Source organism: Lithobates pipiens, unplaced genomic scaffold, assembly GCF_037356315.1.
Source record: "Lithobates pipiens isolate NorthernLeopardFrog02 unplaced genomic scaffold, aLitPip1_a1.2 Scaffold_3, whole genome shotgun sequence".
Lineage (NCBI taxonomy): Eukaryota > Metazoa > Chordata > Amphibia > Anura > Ranidae > Lithobates > Lithobates pipiens.
In genome coordinates, this window is record NW_027507790.1 from 80519235 (window position 1) to 80546863 (window position 27629).

At 41.5% G+C, this 27629-nt stretch overlaps 1 protein-coding gene across 20 annotated transcripts in view; it reads right to left on the bottom strand.

Moving 5' to 3' along the window:
* Window positions 1–27629, bottom strand: part of PITPNM2 (phosphatidylinositol transfer protein membrane associated 2) — a 451974-nt gene that overhangs the window by 60841 nt on the left and 363504 nt on the right. For 19 of the 20 annotated variants that reach the window (XM_077461889.1, XM_077461887.1, XM_077461884.1 and 16 more), the window contains 5 exons: window positions 18842–19031; window positions 14559–14678; window positions 6108–6319; window positions 2767–2942; window positions 799–969 (listed from right to left, as the gene is read on the bottom strand). In XM_077461889.1, the coding sequence (XP_077318015.1) occupies window positions 799–969; window positions 2767–2942; window positions 6108–6319; window positions 14559–14678; window positions 18842–19031 (869 nt within the window). The remainder of the gene's footprint in view (window positions 1–798; window positions 970–2766; window positions 2943–6107; window positions 6320–14558; window positions 14679–18841; window positions 19032–27629) is intronic. The other variant, XM_077461885.1, reaches the window with a different exon arrangement.

Consider the following 27629-nt stretch of genomic DNA (forward strand, 5'->3'; position numbering starts at 1 on the left):
ATCATGGATGGAGGAATCTGTTTAATTTTGGCCAGAACACATATACAGTTGTATATAACATATTGGTACAATCATGGATTAATCTCCCGGCCCTCCAAATATCAGCAATGCCACCCTTAGAGATTTGGTGGGCTGAAAAGCATGAATATGTATGTCAGGTAAAGAAGAAATATCTTAAAAACATCATAATATCCCCCATGTATAATCAGATTAAGGGCCTGTGTAGATGGGCATTCATGGGCAAATGTAGCATGCTTCTGAATTTTAGTGTTATTTGCTTCTGAAAACATTCAGAATTAACTGCAGGTGCAGTTGATCTGCATTTGACCTGCGTGTGCTGCGTTTCCATTCCCTGAGATTTGTATGAGGTGAGATTTCTAAAGCAAACACAGGCATTGACTTAAGTGCTAGGGTGTAATTAAACTTCCCTTGTAAGAATTAGCTTGGTTTAGTAACATAAGTATCTTCACTGTGCATAGGCTGCAGTATAATTAGCTTTTTATGTTTTGTACCCTACTTACTGAGAAGAAAGTTCTAGGTAAGAAATGTTTAGGGCAAATAAGTCAAGCTACCGGTTGTGTTTTTTCAAAGTTAATTTATTTTATAGCTATGTATAGTAAGTTTGTGCTAAACATGAAAAAGTATCTATAAGAGGGCACATATGAATCAGTACTAACTGCTTGGTTACACTATTAAACCTAGGTTTTGGTAAACATCTCGAAGGTAGGATCAAACACTAGCTTACCTGATTATGAACATACTGAGAGAACATGGTGACACTCAAAAGTCACTACTTACCCAAGAGGGCAGAATTTCCATCCCCCAAAGGGAATCTCTGGTATCGAGGGACATTAAAGGGAGGCAGCAGATGGAACTTCTTTTCTAGAAGTGGCTCTACACGGGAGGCAGAAGGATCAGCAGGGTGGAAGAGGTTGTAAACCTGCTGGCAGCCAGGTCGGAGCTGATAAACTGAAGATGACAAATAAATCAGAGAATGAGTATTGCATGTAACAAATGTTTGTGGAACCAAAAACCTTTAGCAAGGCAAGAAAGTCACATTCATCATAATGCCAGAGGGATGGGTACTAGTATTGGTGGGAACACAAAAAATGGAAACTGCTCACCTAAAAATGATCAACATCTCAAGTTCTACTGTACCCCATTCCACAAAAAAATTTGTGATCAATCATTGAATTAAAGTTGTCAGGGTAGTTGGGTACCCTGACAAACATGTAAGTATCAAAAGTAAAACTCCCATTTTTATTGGGAAAAAAAAGAACAATACCCTGCAGGTCTGCTATATACTTGGCACTGATCTTAGCAAACTTTATTGCAGATCTTAAAAATCATCTGAGTTTAAGATATTGAAGTGTGGGTCTATATCAGGGATATTATTATTACTATTATCATTAATAGCATAACAGCTAACACCAAGTATTTTGTAAATCAATATTTCATATAGACCAGGGATATGCAATTAGCATACCTCCAGCTGTTGCAAAACTACAAGTCCCATCATGCCTCTGCCACTGGGTGTCATGCTTGTGGCTGTCGGCATCTTGCTATGACTCATAGGACTCGTAGTTCTGCAACAGCTGGAGGTCCGCTAATTGCATATCCCTGGTCTATATGAAATATTGATTTACAAAATACTTGGTGTTAGCTGTTATGCTATTAACGATAATAGTTTAAAGGTACTTCTGTATACTGTGATCTTTCTGACCTTACCACATATGGTCACATTCCTTACTTTGAGACAATTAAGTCCAAATGACTGGTTAAAACCAGTCGTTTGGTAGAACTTGTTAAAACTACTTTTAACCTGGGAGCCCCCTCAATACGATTCACATATATATAGAAGTACAAAGAAGCCCATGTTAGAGCCTGATCTGGGACATCTTGGTGAATGTGCCCAGTACCTTGTGTGAAATTTGTCAACTTTGGGAGTTTCTGATGTTTCCAGAAGTTGAGGGGCTCCCTGGATTGAATTGAAGGATTATTTATCCAGTTTATCATCTGTACTACATCTTTAACTGACTGAAGTCATTTTTTTTCATTACTATATTATTTGTGCATTGTTTGAATTATTGCATTACACCCACAAATCTGAAAGGTTAACCATAGTATCCTGTTAAATAAACAAGTGTAACAAGGAATTTACCCCTCTGTTACATTAGTGATTTAGGCCATGCCAGTATTGTATTAGAAATTGATGTAGGCCTTCCCAAGTGGGAAGTCCTGTGTTTAATAGAATCTCATGATTTTGACAAGTTTAGCATTGCCATTTGTTAGCATCACTCACAGATAAAGACCCTACTACCAAGTATGCCTGTAATTAGATTTCTAGGAAATCAGAAAGTCCATTGCATAAGTGTATGGGATACAGATGGAGATTCTGTGGCATCTGTATATAAACAGTAGTACAGCTTCTATGGTTGCAGGAAAAAAAAAAACATTTGACAGGATGGTTAATGGAAAGACTGGAAAAATACTATGTAAACCAGTTTGTAATGCAAGCATAAATTTGACATTGTACATGGGACACAGATTTACAAATCAGTACAGCTCAGTGTATGGTTTCACCCTTTCCATGTCCTTTATTTTTATTATACTGGAAGCAGATCTCTACAGACATCGACAGCACCATTAATTGGGAACCCATGATAAATAAAGTATAATAGAGCACAGTTTATAAATACTTGCAAAGTACAAAAAAAAACGGTCTAATGCAGTCCAGCGGCATTAATGTATTTATATCATACTTACTGTCAAGGGCTGGAATCACTGTTTTTCTCAGAGCCAACACTAGTCCAAGAGGAGAGCCAAAGAGAAAGAAGTCTGTAATCTCAAAGTCAAATTTTCCAATGCTGCCTCCATCCAACATTGTAGAGCTGCTTGACCTTCGAGACCCGGTATCATTTCTGAGGACACTTGCATGTAAACTGGAAACAAACAGAAATGCTTTATGGAAATACTGCTGGTGCTGTACTATTCCATGTCCACTTTCCTTACAGCTCGGTTGAGCATTAGCACGTTATATCCATAAGGGTTGTGTCTCCATGCCTTATTGCAATAACTATCCAAGTTTAATTACCATTGCTGTGTATGTTTTTTTCCCCTCATTGATCATCTTATTAACATTCTGATAAAACTTTGTGTATTAGTACTGCTTGGACCTTGAAGAAGGGGGTACACCCCGAAAGACTGTTCTGAAAAGTTGTATGTAAAAAGTATCATGAACAGCACTCAATTGTTTTTCTTGAAAGTTCAGGGTTGTGTGGATATCTCCTTCCTGATATACCAGATCTGTTTATTTAGTAGTGGGTGCAGGAAGTACTGGATAAAGTGTGATAGTATTGTTTTATGCTCAGGTCTCCAAAGAACTGCCCAGCATCAAGATATGAAGTAAGTTTAGGCTGCCACATTATACAACTAAAGGGATAACCGGGTTGCAAATATTTTTGCAGTTACAACACAGTTCACTTTCTTTATTGAACTGATTTGCAAATGAAAAAAAAAAAGATCTTCCAAGGTTTAACCACTTTGAGACCGTACCATTTTGCTGGCTTAAGACCAGACCACTTTTTGCGATTCGGCACTGCATCGCTTTAACTGACAATTGCACGCAATAAGCTATTATTGATCGGTTTGCGCAAAAGTTATAGCGTTTACAAAATAGGGGATAGTTTTATGGTATTTTTATTAATATTTTTTTTTTACTAGTAATGGCGATCAGCGATTTTTATTGTGACTGCGACATTATGGCGGACACATTGGACATTTTTGACACATTTTTGGGACCATTGTCATTTATACAGCAATCAATGCTATACAAATGCATTGATTCCTGTGTAAATGACACTGGCAGTGAAGGGGTTAACCAGGGGGTGGCAGTGTAGGGGTTAAGTGTTCCTAGGAGCGTGTTACTAACTGTGGGGGGCTGGGCTTTGTGTTAGTGAACACTGATCTCTGCTCCAATCACATGGCGCAGAGATCAGTGTCACTTGTTGCCTGTCACTGTTTACAACGGCATCTCCCTGTTCAGCCGCCCCGTGAGGCGATCGCGGGTATCCCCACGGCGATCAAGTCCGCGGGACCCGCGACCGGACTCACGGGCGTCCCGACCGGCGGGGCACACATTATGGCAGGGCGGCATATAAAAATGGACGTACCTGTATGCCAATATGCCTGCCCGTGCCATTCTGCCGACGTACATCGGCTGTGCCGGTCGGGAAGTGGTTAACTAAGCACAAACATTTGACCAGAAATATTTGTTTAATTGCTAGTTTTATTCCAGAACATTTGTTAGTTATGGTTACTACATTTTCAAAACCTAATTTTAAAGCATGCTGATATTCACCTGTAACAAAAGGAAAACATTTCTCAGGCTGCTCCCACTGCTTGCATCCTGCTGTCTGCAGTTTACTATCTTTCTACATCTACTAATTAATACATTTATTCCCAAATGACAATATTGTTGAACATAATGCAAAACTAGAGCAAAGAATGTTTAAGCCAGGGCTTGACAAATTTGTTTTGACTCTAGCCAGCTAAAAAAGATAGGAGCCAGCTTGTGCACATGCTAGGGGCCGATTTTGCTTGGGTGTAACTTTTTTTTTTTTACAATTAAACAAAATATATATTTTTTACTTAACTTTTGCTTTTCCTTAATTATTTTTTTTGGTGACGGTTCTCTTTAATGAGACATGCAGGGTCTTTTACATCCTGCATGTCTTCCGTGTGCTCCGCTCAGTGTAATGCAGTGCAGATTGCACTGCATTACATTCCTTCCCACCCGTGCTGGCCGGGAAACTGTCATGGAGACCCAGAAGTGACATCTGCTCTCCTCCCTCCCATCTACCCTGCGGCGCCTGCTATACCGGTTTCTGGCCCGCAGATGGGCAAGCTAAGTCTGGCATACATAGCGGGGGGCAAGGGCACTTTACTCACATGTGTGGAAGCAATCGGGTGGCAGCAGATGATTCCACCTGACAAATGAGCCCTGCTGCTTGTACGGATGTAGAAAAAAAAAATTGCCCGAAACTGCATGTCAGGCAATACAAATTGTGCATCCCTGCAACAGTGAATGGGCTGACAAAAGCTCAGGCGCCAGGATGCAATTTCTAACCGCAATGGCAACCTGGAATTTGTCGAGCCCTAGTTCATGCAATTAAAGTTAGTTTAATAAACTTTTAAAAAACTGTGTTTAAATCTCCCTTACATACATTGGCCATACATTGAACAAAATTCAGCTAGTTCAGCCAGGACCGGATGAATTTCAATCAGCATCTGGTCGTCTTTGTTTGATAGCTTGATCATTTTCTGTTGAAGGGACATGCTGGAAAACCTTCAGAATTTAGCAGCTGCAGACACTGATCAGTGTATTCTTACAATGACAAATCATGATTTTAAATTAAAACGTTCCCATGCGTGAATGAAAAAAAAAAATGTATGGTCTATGGCAAGGTTTACGCTACGTACGATAGACATTCTGATTACCGAACAACTGTTTTCACAAAAGCCAATCCAATTAACATACATGTTTAGAGTGTCTAGACCAGTGGTTGTTGGCTTACGAGGTATATGGGGCCTCAACTGTGGTTCCTAACATTAACATGATCAAATAATATTCAGTATATGCAGTTCTAGAAAGGACTGCCAGAGCCTGGGTATATACCAAAGGGAGGCTGGTGAGAGACTGTCGACATGCTAGAGGTTTGGTTGGATATTGGAGACATGCGGCAGATAACAGGCTTTGGACAGGTTACACATGGCTAGTAGAGGTCACAGTTATTATCCCTTTACAAATTAATTTTCTTACTCCCACTACAAAACTGCTAGAGTCCAAGGGCCCCACAATAAGCACTAAAGGTCTGCAGGTCGGGCAACAGGGGTCTAGATCCACCCACCACTCATCGTATTTAGAGACAAACAAGCAACTGGCTAAAAAATCCACCCTAATCATCACATTAGCTGTTAACCACAGACTTGACAGAGCTCCCATGCCTAAGCAAGATTTAGAGAGCAGCCCATGACACTCTACCATTATAGATATTCTTCTAGTAAACCCATATATTATGCTCTACCAGTGTATGCAGTACAGATACCTAGAGAGAAAAGCTTGGTGTTGCTTAATGGTATCCAGCTCATAGGTTGAAGAGTCACTTCTTTTGCGAGGAAGCTGTTTTTTTGGGTCTTCACCATTGCTCCGAGGTATGTCTATGTTGCTGCGGCTTAAGTGTCGACTAGTCTCCAGATTTGAACTGCTAGAGCAGTAACTGTTGTTAACACTAATACCAGGAGATAAGAGATCGGTATCCTAGAAGAAAAAGTAGAAATGTCAGAAAGTAATAAAAGAGAAATGATCAGTCTATAATTTTAATGATAGGTTTATTTTAACAGTGAGGGCCTGAATAACAATAAAAAATATTCAGAAAAACTAATTTCAAAAAAGTTATAAATTGATTTGCATTTTAATGAGTGAAATAAGTATTTGACCCCTTTCGTAAAACATGACTTAGTACTTTGTGGCAAAACCCTTGTTTGTAATTACAGAGGTCAGATGTTTCTTGTAGTTGGCCACCAGGTTTGCACACATCTCAGAAGAGATTTTGTCCCACTCCTTTTTGCAGATCCTCTCCAAGTCATTAAGGTTTCAAGGCTGACGTTTGGTAACTCGAACCTTCAGCTCCCTCCACATATTTTCTATGGGATTAAGGTCTAGCTAGGTGGTACATGGCCCCGTCCATCATCTCTTTGATGCAGTGAAGTTGTCCTGTCCCCTTAGCAGAAAAATACCCCCATAGCATAATGTTTCCTGCTCCATGTTTGACGATGGTGTTCTTGGGGTCATAGGCAGCATTCCTTCTCTTCCAAACACAGTGAGTTGAGTTGATGTCAAAGAGATTGATTTTGGTCTCGTCTGACTACAACACTTTCACCCAGTTCTCCTCTGAATCATTCAGATGTTCATTAGCAAACTTCAGACAAGCTTGTGTGTGTGCTTTCTTGAGCAGGGGGACCTTGCGGGTGCTGCAGGATTTCAGTCCTTCATGGCGAAGTGTGTTACCAATTGTTTTCTTGGTGAATATGGTCCCAATTGCCTTGAGATCATTGACAAGATTCTCCCATGTAGTTCTGGGCTGATTCCTCATTGTTCTCATGATCATTGAAACTCCATGAGGTGAGATCTTGCATGGAGCCCCAGACTGAGGGAGATTGACAGTTCTTTTATTTTTCCTTCATTTGCAAATAATCACACCAACTGATGGTCTTGTAGCCCATTCCAGCCTTGTGTAAGTCTACAATGCTGTCACTTGGACAGCTCTTTGGTCTTGGTAATGGTGAAGAGATTGGTAATGGTGAAGAGATTGGAATCTGATTGATTGCTTCTGTGGACAGGTGTCTTTTAGTCTTTTGTTACAGGTAACAAGCTGAGCTTCAGGACACATTTGGATATCTCCTATGATCTGCATGGGGCTTTTTGCACTGCGGATTGTTTGTTTTGTTCCCGTCTCCAGGATGGATTATGCATTGCATGCTCTATGCGGCGGACGTTTCCGGTGCTACACCCTTGTTTCCGATATAGTTTATGCACGACATGCCTTTGTGGTGGCGTGCTTCCAGTATTGGCGTCCGCACTTTGTCGCCGTGACGCTCCCGACGCCAAATTGCGGCGGTGGCTTGCGTTTCATTCTTTGGTCACTGCCCTATGATGCAGTTTTTCGCGGCGGGAATTTTTTGCCGCCAATTTGGGCTTTAATTTACCTCACTTGTTTATCACAAGTTGAATAGTGTCCTGCTCTCTCCCAGGGGATTTTCGTTATACCATCATATCTTCAGTACATTCTTTCTATCTATACCGATAGATTATTATCTGTTTGATACTCACTTAGAGGTCCCACTTGAATATTTGCTACATATATGTATATCTGTTTGATTTATAGTCTATCCTGGATGACAACAGCTTAGATCTGGATCCACTATACCTGATATATAGTCAAACCAATGTTCTGTGGCTGCCTCTGACTGAGGGATCTCTACATCTTTGATACTAACGATCCATGGTTTTATCTTTTTTTTTTTTTTTTATGTCTCCTATGAGAATCTATTTTGATACGGTATCCCCTGTCTGAAAATATCATACTTAGACACTCGTGATCACTAGCTTACAGGTATAGTTACTCATTGATACATAGGCCTTCCTTTTTATACCCACCATTTGGTACTATACACTCTCTTTGTATTGTGTAACCAATTTGAGTTATGGTTCTATATTGGCTTTCAGGTGGTTCCTATGTGTCCTCGCCTTGTGATTTGCTTTGACTTTTGAGCCACCCCCTTTTTTCCTTTATTGGAAACCACTTTTTTGATCACTGATTGACTTATACATGACTCCTTTGCAAAGTAACAATATGCTTATCTCTGCCATGGCTCTGTGTACAAGTGCCGTGGTCTTTTGTTTCGATATAAACAGTGTTTTCCTTTTTATTATATGTTATTGTAATCTGTGTGTGTTTTTTTTTTTTTATAAATTTTGTGTAATGTTTATTGAAAAGTTTCATATAAAACATACAACTTCCTCTGGGTTAGTGATGGACGAACGTTTCGCCCGGCGGTCGTTTCGCGGCGAATTTCCGACATTCGCGGTCCGCACGTTCGAACGCCTTTTTCCGTCGTTCGCCGCGGCGGACTTACGTGTTTAATGTATACAAGAACTTTAACCTTTGGTGACACGTTTATCATGTGATACAGGACAGCCAATTGAGACATGACAGCACATGGACACTTGGACATTCCCCCTAACCTATAAATACACCCGATCCGGTGGCCATTTTACATTCTTTCTTCTGTTACGATAGGGACAGGTTCCTGTGTGGAGTAGGGAGAGATAAACCACTAGCTATTTGGTACACAAAAGTTCTTTTCAGGACTGGTATAGGTGTTAGGTGTTGATAGGTTTGCTGTGCTGCTGATTCTTGCAGCAGCCTGAGTGTCTTTTGTTAGTTTAGAGAAAGGGAAAGGACGGTGTATGCTACAGGGACAGCCAGATTAGTCTTTCATCATCATCATCATCATCATCATCATTAGCTGTTACTATCAAGGTCCACAAAAGAGCTGTTCCAGTAACCACTAATCGTTCTCTTTTTTTGCCAATTTGTATAGGGACAGGAAGGAAGCAGTGTTGTCAGGCAGTGAGGGTAATTTTAAAGACTTGCTGTTATTATTAGTTCCACAAAGGTTCTTTTCAGGACTGGTATCAGTGGTACAGTAATAGGCTTGTACATGTATAATATTCTTTCTTCCAAATATAGAAAGGATATTATACTTGACTGCTGCCCTTCTGCTGCAGTCTGCTAAACATTCACAACTCACTTGTTCCACAAAAGTTCTTATAAGGACTGGTAACTTGGTATAGGGTGCTACGGTACATAGGCTTGAGTGCGGTACAGTCTGCTGTTCTGTAAGGACCGCTATCGGTCCACAATAGATAGGGTTGACGTGCACCACTGCTGACCGCTGCCCTATACTGCAGCAGTCCTTCAGCGGTATAGGGACTGACGTACAGTCTGCTAATCACTAACACACAACCTGCTTGTTCCACAAAAGTTCTTATAAGGACTGGTAACTTGGTATAGGGTGCTACGGTACATAGGCTTGAGTGCGGTACAGTCTGCTGTTCTGTAAGGACCGCTATCGGTCCACAATAGATAGGGTTGACGTGCACCACTGCTGACCGCTGCCCTATACTGCAGCAGTCCTTCAGCGGTATAGGGACTGACGTACAGTCTGCTAAACACTAATACACAACCTGCTTGGTCCACAAAAGTTCTTATAAGGACTGGTAACTTGGTATAGGGTGCTACGGTACATAGGCTTGAGTGCGGTACAGTCTGCTGTTCTGTAAGGACCGCTATAGGTCCACAATAGATAGGGTTGACGTGCACCACTGCTGACCGCTGCCCTATACTGCAGCAGTCCTTCAGCGGTATAGGGACTGACGTACAGTCTGCTCACTTCCTTGACCCAAAAAAGCACACCGTACTATATGCCCCTACCCTCCTCTTTGAAGAGGTTGAGCGGTGTCATATTTCTACTGGGGCTGCTTATGATATCCCTGTGCTGTGCTGACTTCCTCCTGGGGGTTCTTATTATGAAGGGATCACACTATCCCTGTGCTGTGCTGACTTCCTCCTGGGGGTTCTTATTATGAGGGGATCACACCATCCCTGTGCTGTGCTGACTTCCTCCTGGGGCTGCTTACGGTGCTGCTGTCAGTGCTGTATGTCACGGTGCTGCTGTCAGCGCTGTATGTCACGGTGCTGCTGTCAGCGCTGTATGTCACGGTGCTGCTGTCAGCGCTGTATGTCACGGTGCTGCTGTCAGCGCTGTATGTCACGGTGCTGCTGTCAGCGCTGTATGTCACGGTGCTGCTGTCAGCGCTGTATGTCACGGTGCTGCTGTCAGCGCTGTATGTCACGGTGCTGCTGTCAGTGCTCTGTATTACGGTGCTGCTGTCAGATGCCTCTATCACGGTGCATGTGTCATTCCGGTATGTCACGCTGCTGGTGATCATCTCCTGCACCCTCTTCTTTGCCTACCCTGGTCCCTGACCTTCCCTCTCCTCCATTGCCTTCATTAGCTCCATAGTCCTGAATTGTTAGAACAATTTCCCAAATAAAATAAAAATGCTTGTAGTTATCGATCCCAAATTCACCTCATACATGTATTATGTCATTGTCCAGATGGTGGGACTACGTTTTACCCCCTAATAATTACCACGTGGCCGCAAATTCGACATGAAGGTTTGCAAAGTTCGCCTCCCATTGAAGTCAATGGGGCCCGCGGCGAACGTTCGGTTTCGCGAACGTTTGGGTCCGTTCGCATTTCGCTTTCGCGAAACGTCCCGTCGGAAGTTCGTCCATCACTACTCTGGGTTATGTCAACATAACATTAACCCAGCAAGGCGGCCACGCAGGGCCCAAACAATTCCTTAACTAACAAATTCCCAACCTTCCCCCCTCCCTTTACACTGGTCTGTCGAATATTGTTACCTTTAAATAGTTGAGCTCCTTATCATTCAGTTTACGCATAATCATTATGGAAGTTTCCCTATTATTTGTGTGGTTCTACTTTCTATGTGTTATATTAGTTTATTCAAACTGATAAAGCAATTGCTAGGAGAACTTGTCATTGTCTTAGGTCCATCATTCGCCTCTGCCACACAATTAAGTTTTGTTTAAAAACCTCATACATTTTTCACCCCACTGTATTTTCAGATTCGTACCATGCTCTCCATACCTTATCAATTTTTTTCCCACATCCCCTTGCACTGTATGTTGTTTTATAGTAGGGCAACATGGAGTTGTCCAACCTCTTCCGCTTGTTCATTTTTCCATTTGAGTAGAATGGCTTTCTTGCCATAGAACAGAAGGATGGTGAGTAATGTTCTAATTGCCCCTGTAGGAACCACCTCCTCCACTAATCCCAACAAGCACACCCGCACCATCAGTGGGATGGGTACTGATATGAGATCCGAGATGCACGCTGTGACTTCCATCCAAAAACCTTGGATGTGTGGGCATTGCCAAAAAACATGGTTAGCTTCCGCTGGACAGAAGGAGCATCTCCAGCACTCCGCCACTTCTTTTCCATATATTTTACCAAGCCTAGCTGGTGTGTGGTAGCTTCTATGTAAGAATTTAAATTGTATTAGTCAGTCCCTAGCTGACGCTAGATGTTTAAAAGGCTGGGTCCAGAGGTCATCCCAGTCTTCTCCTTGGATATCGAGGACTTCCATTTCCCATTTGCTTCTACATTTAGACACTGCCTTCGGTGTGCTTTTAAAGAATTCCTTGTAAGTTGATGAAAGTGTTTTAATCTGTGTGTTTTTATCTTTAGATAGTGAGGCCCCATTTCTTTTTCTTGCAACTACTGAACCCCAAATGTGTCCTGAAGAAGTGTGCAATGAAACGCGTAGACACATTAGGGCTCACATCATATATAGACCCGTTTTGTATATATGATTTTTATTTATATTTCTTTCATGTCTCTGTTTTTTGTATTACATGTATATTTCAATAAATGTTAATATTTTTGTATATTTTCACTGTCTTTATTTCTCTATTATTCACGGATGAGGCAATTTGAGTGCTCTTTCCTTTTTTTATTCATAAGGAGCACTCCCTTTAAGAGAGTGCTCCTAATCTCAACTCGTTACCTGTATGGAAGACACCTGGAAACCAGAAATCTTGCTGATTGATAGGGGATCAAATACTTATTTCACTCATTAAAAGGCAAATCAATGTATAACTTTTTTTTAAATGAGTTTTTCTGTATATTTTTGTTGTTATTCTGTCTCTCACTGTTAAAATCTCCATACAACTATGACATTGTTCTAATGTAAACCCTGCCTGGCGGATGTGTCTACGGCATGGAATTATCACTGAGGACACATTGTTGCATTTGTGTTCAGCAATTTTTAGATAATATAGGTATCTCATTAACAAGCAAGGAGGGGATAGAAGCATAAAGATCGTTTTGTCTCGCTTGATTGTAATAGTCCAAAGATTTATGATGGCATTAGATACTAAAAAAAAGCGGATGAATATATATATATATATATATATATATATATATATATATATATATATATATACATACACATATACACACACATACACATACATACACACACGGTATATATATTATTTTCATTTAGGTTTTACCAAGCAGCCTAGTTCTTGTGCAGTAAGTAACAATAAGTCTCTCCACCAAGATATTAGAGAGATGGAAAATGTTTTGCAGAGCATAGAATAATTGTGCAAAGTTCAAATAGAAAACATTTTAGCAGTTCAAGAAATGTATATTTAAATGTTCAAATGTGACATTCTCAATGCAGCCATTATGTGTTTGACACCTGGAGCATGCAAGGTCTGAGCTATAGCTGCTAGCAAACAACACTGTTCAAAATACCTGAGATTTTAATTTTTTAAAACAGCTCAACTCTGCTTGCCATATGAATTTGGCTCTTGTATATAAGCAACTATATATACAAATAGTAGTAAAATGCCACTGCTAAACACCTTTTTTTGTTGCATTCTATCTTTGTTAAAGTTTTTGCAAAAGGTTACAGAACAGGTACCAATTATACAAGTACAAGCAATAAAAACAAAAAGAAAATGGAAAACCACTCAGGCTGTCTTGTAAACAGAGTATTATCTGCTAAACCCTTTTGGGAAAGTCTGGGTATTTGTGTCTAAAAGTTTATTCATGTCAGAAAACATATAAACATATAGTGATTCCATACTGCAAATTTTATGAGTCTCCTAATATGAATTGATCCCAAATGAGCTTTCAGAGAATGGCTTGATGTTTATTTTCCACAGTGCTATTATGGAGTAATTCAATCAGCTTCATCTAATGTAATCTGTTTGCAAGAAGGATAATACTCGACTAAGTCAAGCCCTTAAGTCCTCATTTGTTATAATATGTAACACAATATTTACTTTTTCTGCTAAAGTGCAAAAAAAAAATGTTCCTTAAGCCCCCATTCACACTATTTAGCACATCATGTGAATGCACATTTTTGCGCTCCATGCACAGGGCAACCCATTCATTTCAATAGGCTGCCCTACATGTGACAAATGTGGCAAAAGTATCTTTTTAAGCATTGATTGTTTTTTTTAGGCGTGTTTGTGAATGAGCTACTGTAATATGAATGCAGCCTTAACGCATTTGTCATGCATCCACATGCTGGCCATAGACATAAAGGGACTGTCAGACTATATGGACAAAATTATATATGAGGTCCAAATAATCACAGCAAAGCTGCTAATTTTACAGGGGAACTGACAGATCACAATATTTTTCTAGATTGACTGTGATATCTTCTGATACACACCACGGCAGGCAGGCATTGCAATTTTAATATGTACTGTATAAATGATTGTATGGACAGCAGAAAGATGATCATATGGCTTAATTTATATAATCAGCATATGCGATATAGAGAACACAGCACCATTCACATTAATCTATGTTACAACATAACTTACAACCTGATGTCAACACTACACACATGAATATTCAAACCCCAGCAAGATACAATGCTAGAGACATGTTATCTTATAAATCTGAAAATATCAAAGAAACATGTCAACTTAGGCAGGCCATAGACGGTGCAAATTTTTTCCTGCAAATGATTACCCTATCAACACAGTCAGTGCTGACAGGGGAATCCCTCCTGCTGAGACATTGTCATTCTCCCGGTGGGGGAAGCTGTCCCCGTTGGGAGAAGACAGTGATTGTTGCTAGTGGCTATAGCAGCCGCTAGCGATAATTGCAGGTAAATTTGTCAGGCTGGTTGTACTCAAGTTGATCGATCAACTTCGTACATTAAGTCTGCCTATATACGATTAGAACTGTCTATGGCCAGCCTTAGATGCAGAAGCAACATGAGTTTACTTTCTGTAAAGGACTGATAAAAGTCAGGGCTGTCTAGCACACAAATATTAAATCTACCTTTTATCAATTAACAATAGAACAATGTGTAATACCTGGACACTCACAATGCTTCCTCTGCGGCTGCTGTTCTGACTTTCAGACACAGTCTGATTGCTGTAACATAAGGCATCAAATCCCAAAATCCCTCCAACACAGTCACCAACTAAACACACCTGCAAAGAAAATAGAAGATCAGAATTTAGGTTTTACAACTCCAGATAGAGGAGTAAAAGAAACAATGTGAAAACTCAGGGGCTCAGTACATTTGTCTGATCATCATTTCTAACATCCCATTATCTGCTGTCTCCACTGTATCATGTCCGCTGGCTTTATTTTAAGGCCCGATTTGTACTCCAACTTTGACAGTTAACTCTAATCCATATGCAAACTGTCACACTGACCACAGCTTTGCACTCTGATTACTGACAAAGCCGAAGTTCAGGCAAAAAAGAAAATCCACTGATCATAAATGTCCCATGTAATGATGAGAGGTGTAGCTGACCAGCCATTGGCTCCTGGGACCAAGCTGCGACTCCATGTCTGAATGGACACACAGAGCCGTGGCTCAGTTCAGGTGCCCCCATAGCAAGCTGCTTGTCATGAGGGCACTCAGCAGAAGGGGGGGCAGAGGCACTAGCAAGAGACCCGAGAAGAAGAGGATCTGGGCTGCTCTGTGCAAAACCACTGCACAGAGCAGGTAAGTATAACATGTTTGTTATTTTTAAACCAAAAACTTTAATATCACTTTAAGCTCTATTTACTGTATATAATTGGGGGCTGTTTGAGTAATATAAATACATTAAAGTGGATTGCCACCCTAAAAAAAATACATAAAAACAATCCTTTAAATACATTAAAAAACATCAGAATTTTTTTTTAACTTACCAGAAATGCCTGTTGCTAGGCAGATCGTCCTAATCTGCCTCTTCCTATTCCGCGGTGATCTTCAGTCTTCTCCTCCTCGCACTGTCTTCTGGGGAATGGGGCGTGCTGTGTTCTGGGAACTGTGTGTGTCCCAGAACACGGCACACCCCATTCACAAAGTGCTGCGCGACTCGCACATGCGCAGTAGGAAACTGGCAGAGAAGTATGAATGGCGGCACCGGGACCCGGGAGCCGAGGGACGGATCGGGCTCAGGTGGCCGACATCGCGGGGGCACCCTGGATAGGTAAGTGTGCTTATTAAAAGTCAGCAGCTACAGTGTTTTTAAAAAAAAAAAAAATCTTCAGCTGGTCCTCCTCTTTAAGGTCTAACCCTTAACAATAAATCAGTGGCTATGTTTGAGGCCCTATTAATTTAGCAGGATAATTATAACAAAAGTGCTGCCGGGCCAATTGGGAAGCGCAGCAAGCTTTGTGCATGTGTAGTAGGGAACCAGCAGTAATGCCAAAAGGCTTCAATGCCTGGTTTCCTTACCAGTAATGGCAGTGGCAGCACCCAGGAGTCGATCCGAAGACTGGCTGGGGTGCCGACATCTCGGGCTCCCTGGACAGGTAAGTGCCCTAATATTAAAAGTCAGCAGCTGCAGTATTTGTAGCTGCTGACTTTTAATTTTTTATTTTTTTTGGCTGGGCCTCCTCTTCAAGTTAAAGCCTAGTAGTAAAGCAAACCTTTGTTTGGGGTTTACTAATGAAACAGCATAAGTAATCTGTCTTATATATTTCTGTATAAATTTTAGTGATTAAAGAGTAACATGGATCTCAAAGAACAAGTCTTGTTCAATGCGATGCTAACATGGCTGTTATAACCACAAATGTTGAATCCTAAAGCAATTTAATCAGAAATGCCGCTTCCTTATCAGAAAATATTGCTGTTCTAGTTTTATTTTTCTTCTAAACTAAAGGAAATAATCTTACCTAACCAAAGTGGAAAAATTGCAGGATAACACATAATACTTTCCATAGCAGTTACATAGAGCAACATCTGTCTGATAATTTCACCAGGACAGGGCTTAACTACAGTGTTAATGCATTTGTGGCAATGCTCTCGAGTCTGTAATTACTAAGTGCTTGAAGAGTGCTTCCTGATTTATTACCTAATGATTTAAATCCCACAGAGACTTCCATGGTAATTTCTTTATGATAAATGACTTCCATCACTTAAAAGTTGAAGTAACTGAAAGTAACTTTAAGGCACTTGGCTTTGATGATGATTACACTTCCCAATATCACATACCACCAGTGATGTAAGTAACTCAGTTAAAATAAACGGAGTTACTTAACGCAGTTACTTTAGAGGGTAACGTCTAGTCTAACTGATTACTCTTCCCCTCATAGTCATAGTTAGTAAGGTTGAATAAAGACATCAGTCCATCCAGTTCCAGTGAGTGTCTACAATTGTCCCTGTACATTGCACACTCACATCGGTCCCTACCCTCAAGGAGCCCACAATCCAAGGTCCCCATTCATATACAAGGGCCAATTTTGGACAGAAGCCAATTAACCTACCTGCATGTCTTTGGATTGTGGGAGGAAACCGGTGTACCCGGAGGAAACCCACACAGGGAGAACATGCAAACTCCAGGCAGGTAGTGTCGTGGTTGGGATTCGAACCAGCGACCCTTCTTACTGCTAGGTGAGAGTGCTAACCACTACACCACTGTGCCGCCCCATGGTAACGCCGTTCCCATTACTTGGGCGGCGTTACCGCAATTACATCTACCGCTGGACTTTTGAAATGAACGGACTTGCCCACACAGAGAAAAGTCTGTTCATTTTTAACGCGACTCCGGGTAGACAGGACTAGCGAAGGAAGTGAATGTCACGGCCTCCATCTGCAAAATTGACACCTCATGAGCCCCGTCACCTGGTATGGATTTAAAGGGGAACCCCTACGACGAAAAAACTGCGTGGGAGTCCCCCCAAAGTCAATAACAGACCCTTATCCGAGCATGTAGCCCGGCCAGTCAGGAAAGGGGATGGGGACGAGCCGGGCTCCCCCTTCCCCAAAGCACCCCCCCATGCTGGTATGGACTTCGGGGAGACCGCTTTTTCGGCGTAGGGGTTCCCCTTTAAATCCATACCAGGCGACGGGGCTCGCAAGGTGTCAATCTCACCGATGGAGGCCGCAACGTTCACTTCCTTCACTAGTCCCGTCTATAGAATATTAAAAAAAAGTCACAGTTACTTTGCTGAGTAACTAATTACTTTTCCAATGTAGTAACTGAGTTACTAACGCAATTACTTTTTGGGAGAAGTAATTTGTAACTTAACGAATTACTTTTTTTAAAGTAAGATGACCAACACTGCATACCACACATATGTATAAGCCCCATATATAAAAATTGGAGGAATAATTATTTTGCCTTTTTTAATTCCTGCTCTCTAATCGAAGACCTTTTAGATTGAGAGCATACTTTGTATAATGACTGCTTTGTCCCTCTTGATAAATCCATCACAAACATCTTGCGAGACACCAAGGCACCTTCAGTAGATGAAGATTCCGCTAATATTAACATTGTTTATGCTTGCTCCGGTCTTAAAAGTGAAATCTTGTATATGCATGCCATTTTAAAATAGTCTCTTACTAGAACATATTTTAATGTGTTCAATAAACATACTCCAGGAAAAACATTTTTATTTCCAGTTCAAAAAAGTCAGGTTTTTATTGTGTGAAATATAAAAGAAAAGAGGGTGCATCAGCCTTGTGCATTATTCCAGGTAAATGTATTTATATAAAAAAAGATAAAAACTACTCACAAGCATGTGAAAGTTAATACGCATAAATGGGCTTCCACCCCATGGTGAAACAGTCCTAGGTTCTGAGGAAGGTGGTTTATCTTCGAAGCGTGTTAGCCAGCAGGGATCCCCTACAGGGACCCCTACATGGTCTCCCCTATGATCTGTACAGGTCGCAGGACTGTTTTACCACGGGGTGGAAGCCCGTTTATGTGTATTAACTTTCACATGCTTGTGAGTAGTTTTTATCTTTTTTTATATAAATAAATTTACTTGGGATAATGCACAAGGCTCGTGCGCCCACTTTTCTTTTATCTTTCTAGTGTAATTAGGACATCCCAGTCCTAGAAGGCAGCCATGCAAGGAAATATTATTCATTGAGGATTGGGCTAGCCACTATACTTATGCGCAGGAGTATTTGTTTGTTTTTCTGTTTTATTGTGTGAACCCTGTTAGGCAGATTTCCCCTTACTTCTTGTGTGAGTGATACAACAGGTAGTGAGAGCAAATTTCCTATTTTCGACAGATGCTACTGTGAAATTCCTCTCTCCTACTGCTCTAGTGACAACCCTCCCCTTACACTGTCAATAATAACCACTGAGACAGAGTGTAATTTAAATACACAAGAACATGGCAATGCTTGTAACCCTAAACTCACCTGCCCAGTGAAGGACATGCCTTCTTGTGACTTAGTGAAGTCCGCATACACCTGGTTGGCTCGATGAATGACTGTTGCCACAAATTCAAGGTACTGAGGTGATGAAGTAGCCAGCAGAGGGAGAGCAGCTAGAGGGATGTGGTCCTGACTATTAGATAAACAACCTTCATCATAACTGTATGGGCTTAAACTGCAAACAAATATTACAATGATTAGTTACAGTTAATGGTCATCAGTTATGGCTTTCATATAAACATACAAAAAAGAAAGAATCTTCTTTTCATTACCATTATGAGATTAGAAAACTTTCTCAAACAATTGCTTATACAGTTTAAGTTAAAAAATCCAATAAATTGAATTTGTCATTTTCTGACGTGCAAAACACAAGAAACATAAAATACTTGTTTATAATTAAAAAGAGAGTGCATGAATTATTTTATCTACTATAGTTTAAAATAGGGGACACCAAACTTTCGAAACAAAAAAAGTCAGTTTACTGCCCTTGAAATATTTTAGGGGGATAAGACTATGACCAGCGGGAGTAGAGAATGCCTTGGCATCTGTGGGAGTATAAAATGAAATTGACGTGGTGGTAAGTAGGAGTAAAATAATCAATGGTGTCTGCGGGAGGAATCGTGCCCCATCTTTGGTGTCAGTGGAAGGAATAGTGCCCCATCATTGGTGTCAGTGGGAGAAATAGTGCCCCATCATTGGTGTCAGTGGGAGAATTAGTTCCCCATCATTGGTGTCAGTGAGAGAATTAGTTCCCCATCTCTGATATCAGTGAGAGGATGGGAATAGCACCCTACCAATGTTGGTGTCAGTGGGAGGAAAAGTGCTCCAAGGGCCGGATAAAGTAAGTAAAGGGCTACATTCGGCCCACGGGCTGCAGTTTGGAAACCTTTGGTTTAAAACATGAATTCAAGCAGACAAGTCCTACAGGTTATGCCTATCCCTTTAACCTTCTTTCAGTTTATACATAATAATTACCATGGGTACTGTGACAGCATGTTTAACAAGCACATCAGCACCAACCTAAAATTATGCTGCAAAGCTCCTCTTTGTGCAAAACATTTAAACAGCAAAATATTAAACATTTTTAGCTTTGTGACATCCGAATTTAGAAGTTTACAATCTGTTTAGGGCAAAACGCAAAGTACTTTTGCTTTATATTTCAAGCAAACTACCCCTGATTCATGGAATTTGCCTTTTCCCAATCTCTGGGAAGCAAATGTCCTTCCAATTATCAAGACAATAACCTGTATGATCTATCCTACACTGCAAAATCTTGAGATGTTGAGAAAGCCACAATTCTAGGAGGCCTTATCCAAGAGGCCTCATCACTTATCTATTTACAGGCAATCTGCTTTCCACTTTGAAACCAGATCTAATCCCCTCCCATCCCTGAGTGATGTAGATCAATTAGTCCAGCCCACCTTATTTTTCCAACTTTTTTTTTTCTACCTTATTTTATTTGCTTCCTTCTGCTCTTCTTAGTTGTTCTAAATCTAAACTGTTGCAATAGCATGAGCGACTCTCCAAATGTTTTCAAATGTTACGCTGACTTTACTGAATCTCTTTATTTAGGTTGTTTCCGTCTTCCTACATGTATCTTGTTTATTATATTGCATCTATACGTAGATATAGATTTTATAGTAGCACTAACTTTAGTTTATTTCTTTCTTTCAAAACTTATTTAAAAAACAAAACAAAAAAAACCTAAATATTTAGATGTTATAAGCACATTATACTGTATATGACAGATTACTGGTTTCCAGATTCACAGGATTCTTGCCACGTACAGTTGTTTACAGTGTGTCACACTGATTATACATTATTGTATAACACATACTGTAATGTGTTTTCACAGTATAGCACATTATAATAAGCTTTATATGTCAGGGGAGCTTGGAGTTTAGCAGCCTATGGCCAGAGTACAGAAAACCAACATTCAGTTGTATTTAAAGGATAATTATTACTGGTAATGGCTATCACTGGTAATAGATGCTTCCTAAAGTGTATGGGAAAGAATTTGAGAAATGCAACATTAATATTTCTAAAATCCTGAAAAAAAAAATTTTATATATAAAATTGCTCTCACTCATAGGGCAACAGTCTTGCTTATCCTAAAAGTTATATAAAGACCAATGCAAAAGAAAGTAAAGCCTTCACAGAACTGAAAGTATCTAGCCACATGTCCAACACCAACCCCAAAAATAAGAAATTATTCCACATTTTAGGATAGTGGGCAGAACTACGCAGAACATTCCTTTCTGAAACTTGGTAAACTGTACATCAAGAACCATTGGTTTTATTGCACAGATACTACCTAACTTTATAGAGCTGAGCCACACAAATAGTTCCTTTTATGTCTCTTGGCTCCACCCACTATCCTAAAATAAGGACTATTATTTATTTTTTGGAAGCAAGGCATCTCTTGTAGTAATGCACTATTGTTGCTCAGCTGAGGGCTTGGCTCCTTTTGGCCTACCTCTACATAATATATTGGGTTATCATGTTGTAAAGCGCTAAGCAAACTGTTGGCGCTATATAAAACCTGTATAATAATAATAATAATAATGTTTCAAACACCATTATTATCAACCACTGTGCTATCCACTTTTTATGGATCCCTAAGGCCCCTTTCACACGGGGCAGATCAGTAATGATCCGCCCCGTGATGATCCGCTCGCTCAGCAGGGATCGCTCCATTTTCCCCGCTGAGCCGGAGGCGGACAGGGCGGACTCAGCACACTGTGCAGGGACCCCCCTGTCAGCTCTCCACTCTCCTCTATGGGGATCGGATGAGCACGGACCGTCTGTCCATGTTCATCCGATCTGCTCTGCAGACGGATAGAAAAATAGGATTTTCCTCCGTCTGCAGAATCGGACAGTAGCAGAGGAGGACAATAGTGGGTGTCTGCGGATGTTCATCCGCAGACACCCGCTATCCCATAGGGATGCATGTATGTCCGTATTTCATCCGCAAACGGATGGATGAAATACGGACATACTGTTCGCATGTGTGAAAGGGGCCTAAAGTAAAACAGTTTTTTTAAAGATACGACAAAGAAAGGCTCAATGCAAATAATCAGTGTGTGGTAATATTTCCAAGATAGAAAAGTAGCTGGCTGTCAAGAGTGTATCCTACCTGCCTTTGGGCCTGTCTGACCATGCCCTGCTAGAGGTATGTGTCACATTGCAAAACACCAGACATTCCAATTGCTGGTGACTAGCGCCAAAGTAGGCGCAGGACCTAAAGGTTGGGGAATTGGTCTCTTCCAAGATGACACAATACTGGGAGTTTAATAATGGTTCAAATTCCCCCCCAGTGGTGTGGGGTGCTTTTAAAGCACATGTACATAGAGAATACATATCTGCAATTAAAGCTGTCAGATCGGAGCTCTCCTCAGATACAACAGCTAGAGGAAAGTGAGGTTAGAGGTGGCTGCAACCTTTTCCGAATCCCCGACTTTGGAAAATTTTGCTCTGCTTGCACGGACGAGATGTTATTTGTCTCTCCATATAACCTCTGCAACACACCTAGATCTACGTTCCTTGGCTGGCAGAGTCTCCGAATCTGGGGACAAAAACAGGAAAATACTGGCTAACCTGGTAGCAGATGCTAGGATTCTGATCTTGACCATAAGAAGTGCAGATAATACCCTGAACTCTGACCCTTCTAGTATATTGCAGGAATTTACAGCCTTTTTTGGCACTCTGTATGAGAATGTCCCATGCCCGTCTGATGTTGCTCTTCAGGAATTTAAGTTCCCTGGATCTGTCCCCACTCACGGCAGAGGAAGCTGCTATGGTTGACCAAGCCATCACAATAGATGAAATCGAAGCAGCAATTCACTCCTTCCCTCCCAAAAAAAACCCCAGGCCCAGACGGCATTCCAGACGAATGGTACAGGATGTATGTAGCCTTGCACCTAGGCTTCGTAGTTTATACTCTGACTGTATGGAAAGTATGACCCTCCCCTCATCAATGTATCAAGCTCATATTGTGTTAATTCCCAAACCAGGGAAGGATCTGTCTAATTATGCTTCATATAGACTCATCTCTTTCAAAATTCTCGCCCACACACTGATGAAGATACTCCCAAATCTACTTAGCATAGGTCAAACTGGTTTCATGGCAGGGAATTTGACTACTATCAATACACGTAGAGTATTCACAGTTGCCTTTGGTTGATTCCACCTCCAGAGTCTTAGCTGGACTTGATATCGAGAAAGCCTTTGACTCTGTAGCCTGGCCATATATGTTTACAGTCCTGGAATTAATGGGTTTTGGGCTCGAACTTTTGAAATTGGTCAAGCTTCTCTACTCTTTTCCAACAGCCCAAATAAAATTGCGCTGTGAAATCTCGGAACCCTTTTGGGTCGAGAGGGATACGTGTCAGGGCTGCCTGCTGTCTCCAGCATTGTTTGCCACAGTGATGGACCCAGTAATACTGGCTTTGAATCGTGCTTCTGCGGTGGCTGGTAACCGGGTGGGTACTATAGTAGAAAAAGTAGCCATGTATGCTGATGACCTCCATCTTGTTTTTAAATGACCCGGGCCCTCCCTTAAGGAAGCTCTTCACATTATCTCAGAATTCTATAGGTTTTCAGGTTTAAAGGTCAATTGGGAGAAACCCCACTTTATCTCTCATATGGGCAGACACTATTCGGTATCTGGGCATTGTAATCTTTCTGACTCCCACAGATTAATGTGAACTAAATTTAGTTTCTCTACTGGGGAACATGACCAAATTGAAGAGTTGGGCTAACCTTCCACTTTCCTTAGTGGGATGTATTAATTTATTTAAGATGAAGGGTTTCTGTATGTTTTACGGCATTCCCCTGTGTGGATTCCTAAGAAATATTTCAAAATAATCAACTTCTGTTTAGGTTCCTTCCTTTGGGGTTCCCAGCAACCAAGGTTTAAACTTACAATGTTAAAAAAGGCCCTGGTTACAGGGTGGATTAGCATGTCTTGATCTCTACAAATATTATATGGCCGCTATGCTAATGCATGCCCACAACTGGTTGATAGCAGATGCCTCCAATGCTGCCATCGTTACGAACGCATCCTATGTGGGCTCATATGAGGTCCTTAAGAACCTGATATATAGAGGTTTAACTACGTCTTTTCCCCTGATAGTAGCAATGAAAGCTGTCCTGAGAGCATGGGTAATGGCCCGGGCAGGGGCAACCCATCCCCCCTGGGCATGTATCTCGGAATACGCCGCTATGGCTTAATCTGACACTACCAAATTTTGTCTCAATACCTGTCCCTCAGATCTGGGCAGTAAAAGGTATTATATAACTTGATCAAATTTGCTCAGGAGGGAAATTAAAGACCTTTGATGTACTAAAAGCACAGTTTAATCTTACTAACGTATATATATATATATATATATATATATATATATATATATATATATATATACCGTGTTTCCCCGAAAGTAAGACAGTGTCTTACTTTCTTTTTATCCCCAAAAGCCCCACTATGTCTTACTTTCGGGGTATGTCTTATATTGGAATAAAAATTGTCGAATTGGACCTGATGGACCACGGAAAACATTACTGCTGCTCCCGCGGCCTCCACATCCCTCCGCTCATCCCGCTCTAACCGTCCGCATCCCACAGTTAAAGGGGCACTGACAGCTAAAAAAAACTGTGTAAAATGTGTTTTTTAGTGTATATGCATTTTATGCACTACAGAAGAGGACTACAAGTCCCAGCAAGCAAGGCTGCACTGCATTACAGAGGAGGCCTACAAGTCCCAGCATGCAAGGCTGCACTATGGAGGACTACAAGTCCAAGCATACAAAGCTGCTATGCTCAGCAGAGGAGAACTGTAAGCACACACAGCCCGGTATGTTGGGACTTGTAGTCCTCCTCAGCTGCATCTTGCGGTTACAAGAGCTGCAGAGAATCTCTTCACACCCCCCCTCCCCCTCCCCCTCCTTGGTCTCTCTCTGTATGCACTGACCTTTTTCCGGGAGGGCACAGAGCCAGTGACACCTGTCAGCAGTGATCCGGGACTTGGCACAATAATCCGCTTCTCTGTGGTTGCGTCGCGCCGTTCTGATCAGTCTCGGGCAGCGGCTGTCACTCACAGCCGAGCAGAGTGAAGCCGCCTCCCCCTCCTCTTGTATGGCTACACAGTGCTGTCCATGAAGGAGAAGGAGGGGGAGGCGGCTTCACTGAAGCCGCCTCCCCCTCCTCCTCCTCCATACACAGTACTGTGTAGCCATACAAGAGGAGGGGGAGGCGGCTTCACTCTGCTCGGCCGAGACTGATCAAAACGGCGCTGTCTCTTCAGTCGGAGGGGGAGGGCGCTGGCCTGGCACCCCCCCCAGGGTGCGGCCCGCACCCCCCGCCCCACTCTTAGTACCGTACGTCACTGGAGGCGGCAATACCCCAGTGTTTCCCCGAAAGTAAGACATACGTCTTACTTTCGGGGTACGGCTTATATTAGCCGACCCCTCTGAAACTCCCGATACGTCTTACAATCGGGGGTGTCTTACTATCGGGGAAACACGGTATATATATATATATATATATTTGTTTTTTTTTTGAGATTTGCAACACAGCCATGCATTTCATACCCAATTTAAAAAGTAACCAGTAGCTTTTTATACCTCTACCCTCAAAACTGTACTTAGAGATGATTCTCTAACTAAGCCCCTCTCGAATATCTAAAAGCTACGCTCCCCTCAGTCCACTCAGGACTTGACAATCTTAAATCTAGATGGGCATTGTATTTTCCTGAAATGGATGATGAGGACTGGGAGGAGCTATGGGAATGTTCCTTTCTGCAATTAGTTTCGGCTAAGGATAGACGTGTGCAATTTAAAATTCTGCATAGGATTTATCTCACTCCTGCACTACTACACAGAATTTATCCTTCCAACTCGGCTGTGTGCTCTACAGACTCGGTAGACTTTATTCATATTTTCTGGCTTTGTCCCCATGTTCAAACTATTTTGGCAGGTGTATTATCTTTCATCTACTCAGTGACCACTATACAGATACCTCAGACAGTAGAGGTCTGTCTGCTGGGCCTGGTAAACCCCCTATCCGACCGCGAGCCCTGTAAGAACCCTAGTTGGACTGCTTCTATTTTATGCTAGGAAACCTATTGTGCTCCAATGGAAGTCCACATCTGCTGCCACTTCAACTCAGTGGAAACAATTAACAATCAGCTGCCCTTGTACAAAGCCACATACCTATCAAGGGGATGCCCGAAAAAATTTCACAAAGTGTGGAATATTTGGATTGAGGCTCCCTCTATCAATGCAGACCCAGGATCTTTGAGCTAACTCAACCCTCCTGTGTTTCAAACTAATGCAAGAGCATGTACTACAGATCATTCTGGATTTTTAATCTATAGGGTGGAGATTTTAAATTTTTACCTAATTTACTTTAGACTCTGAGTAAACGAATCACAACATTTCCATAGGAATCCTTCAGTGGCTACTGGAGTGTACTACTAGTTTAGTGTCAGGTAGGGTACTAGAGTTGTTATTAAATGTATGTTTTTTCTAGATGTATATGTACCGAGCCTGGGTATGCCCAATAGGCTGTTTTGTACCTACACTTTTATTTTTTCAAAATAAAAAATAATTAAGAAAAAAATAGAAGAAGAAAAGTAGCAGTGTACTCAACCCGCTAGTACCTTTTGTTGACTGCTTCTCAGACAGCTACTTTTCTATGTTAGTTTTGGAATGTGGTGCCAGGCAACTCCCTTTTGAATCCATTGCATTACTTACTATTTGGTGATATTTCTAAGAACCACATTACTATGTATCATTTATATTGATATGCGATATGTGTTCTGAGGAAAGCTATATTTCACCAATGTTTATGTTGGTTCTGCTTCATAGTTTTGCAAAGTGGCTGCAACTTACTGTTTCTCACTCTTTATCTGATTGAAAACACCCTCTCTAATTTGTGATCATCTTATCCCACCAGCTGTGACACAAGAGTAATGCTGCAAGACTTGCAAAGGCAGGGGGCTTCAAACATAAAAATAATTGAGAAAAGTGACAAATAGCCTACTGATTTTTTTTAAATTATAATCCAAACATTTTGCATTACTGAGATCTAACAGACATCATTGAGAATTGATAACGTGAACCAAAAGTCTAAATTTCCTACTTTATTATTAGTGTGAATAAAAGCTTACACTAGACCCTAATAAAAGAATACATTAGGGGGGCATGGTCTGGACATGGAAGCCGGTGGACGCATGTAGCTTGAGTTCCTGGCCTGTACCCACCTATCCCATCTCTGATAACTACGGCATGCCTTCGGTCAGGTAGCGAAAGAGAAAAGGGGGCAGGAAAGCAGCTAAAAATGTCAAGACGGGTGGCAGTATTGACTGGTACTTCCCGGGCTCCCAGGCGGCCTCCCCGGATTCCAAGATGGCAGAGCCATGCGACTCACTGCCCGGAGTCTCAGACCCTTATACTCACCCGACCTCATCGACTGCTTCAGCTGCACATTTCGACACTTCACCGGATCTCCATACAACTCCTCACGGCCTGTCAGTGCACCCTTGTACCCTCCAAATGGACTCTAAACTTCGGATCCTTCTGCAGACCCTTCCGACCAAATCGGACATAGAAATACTCATTGGACGCCTAGAGAAAAAACACAGTGAGGAGATGCAGGGGTTCAAGAAAGATGTCCAGGCTCTCACCACCAGGCAGACGGCGGGGAATCTTCTATGGCGACCCTAACCTAAAGAGTGTCAGCCTTGGAATCCAGACAGGATGCCCACGTGGAGGCC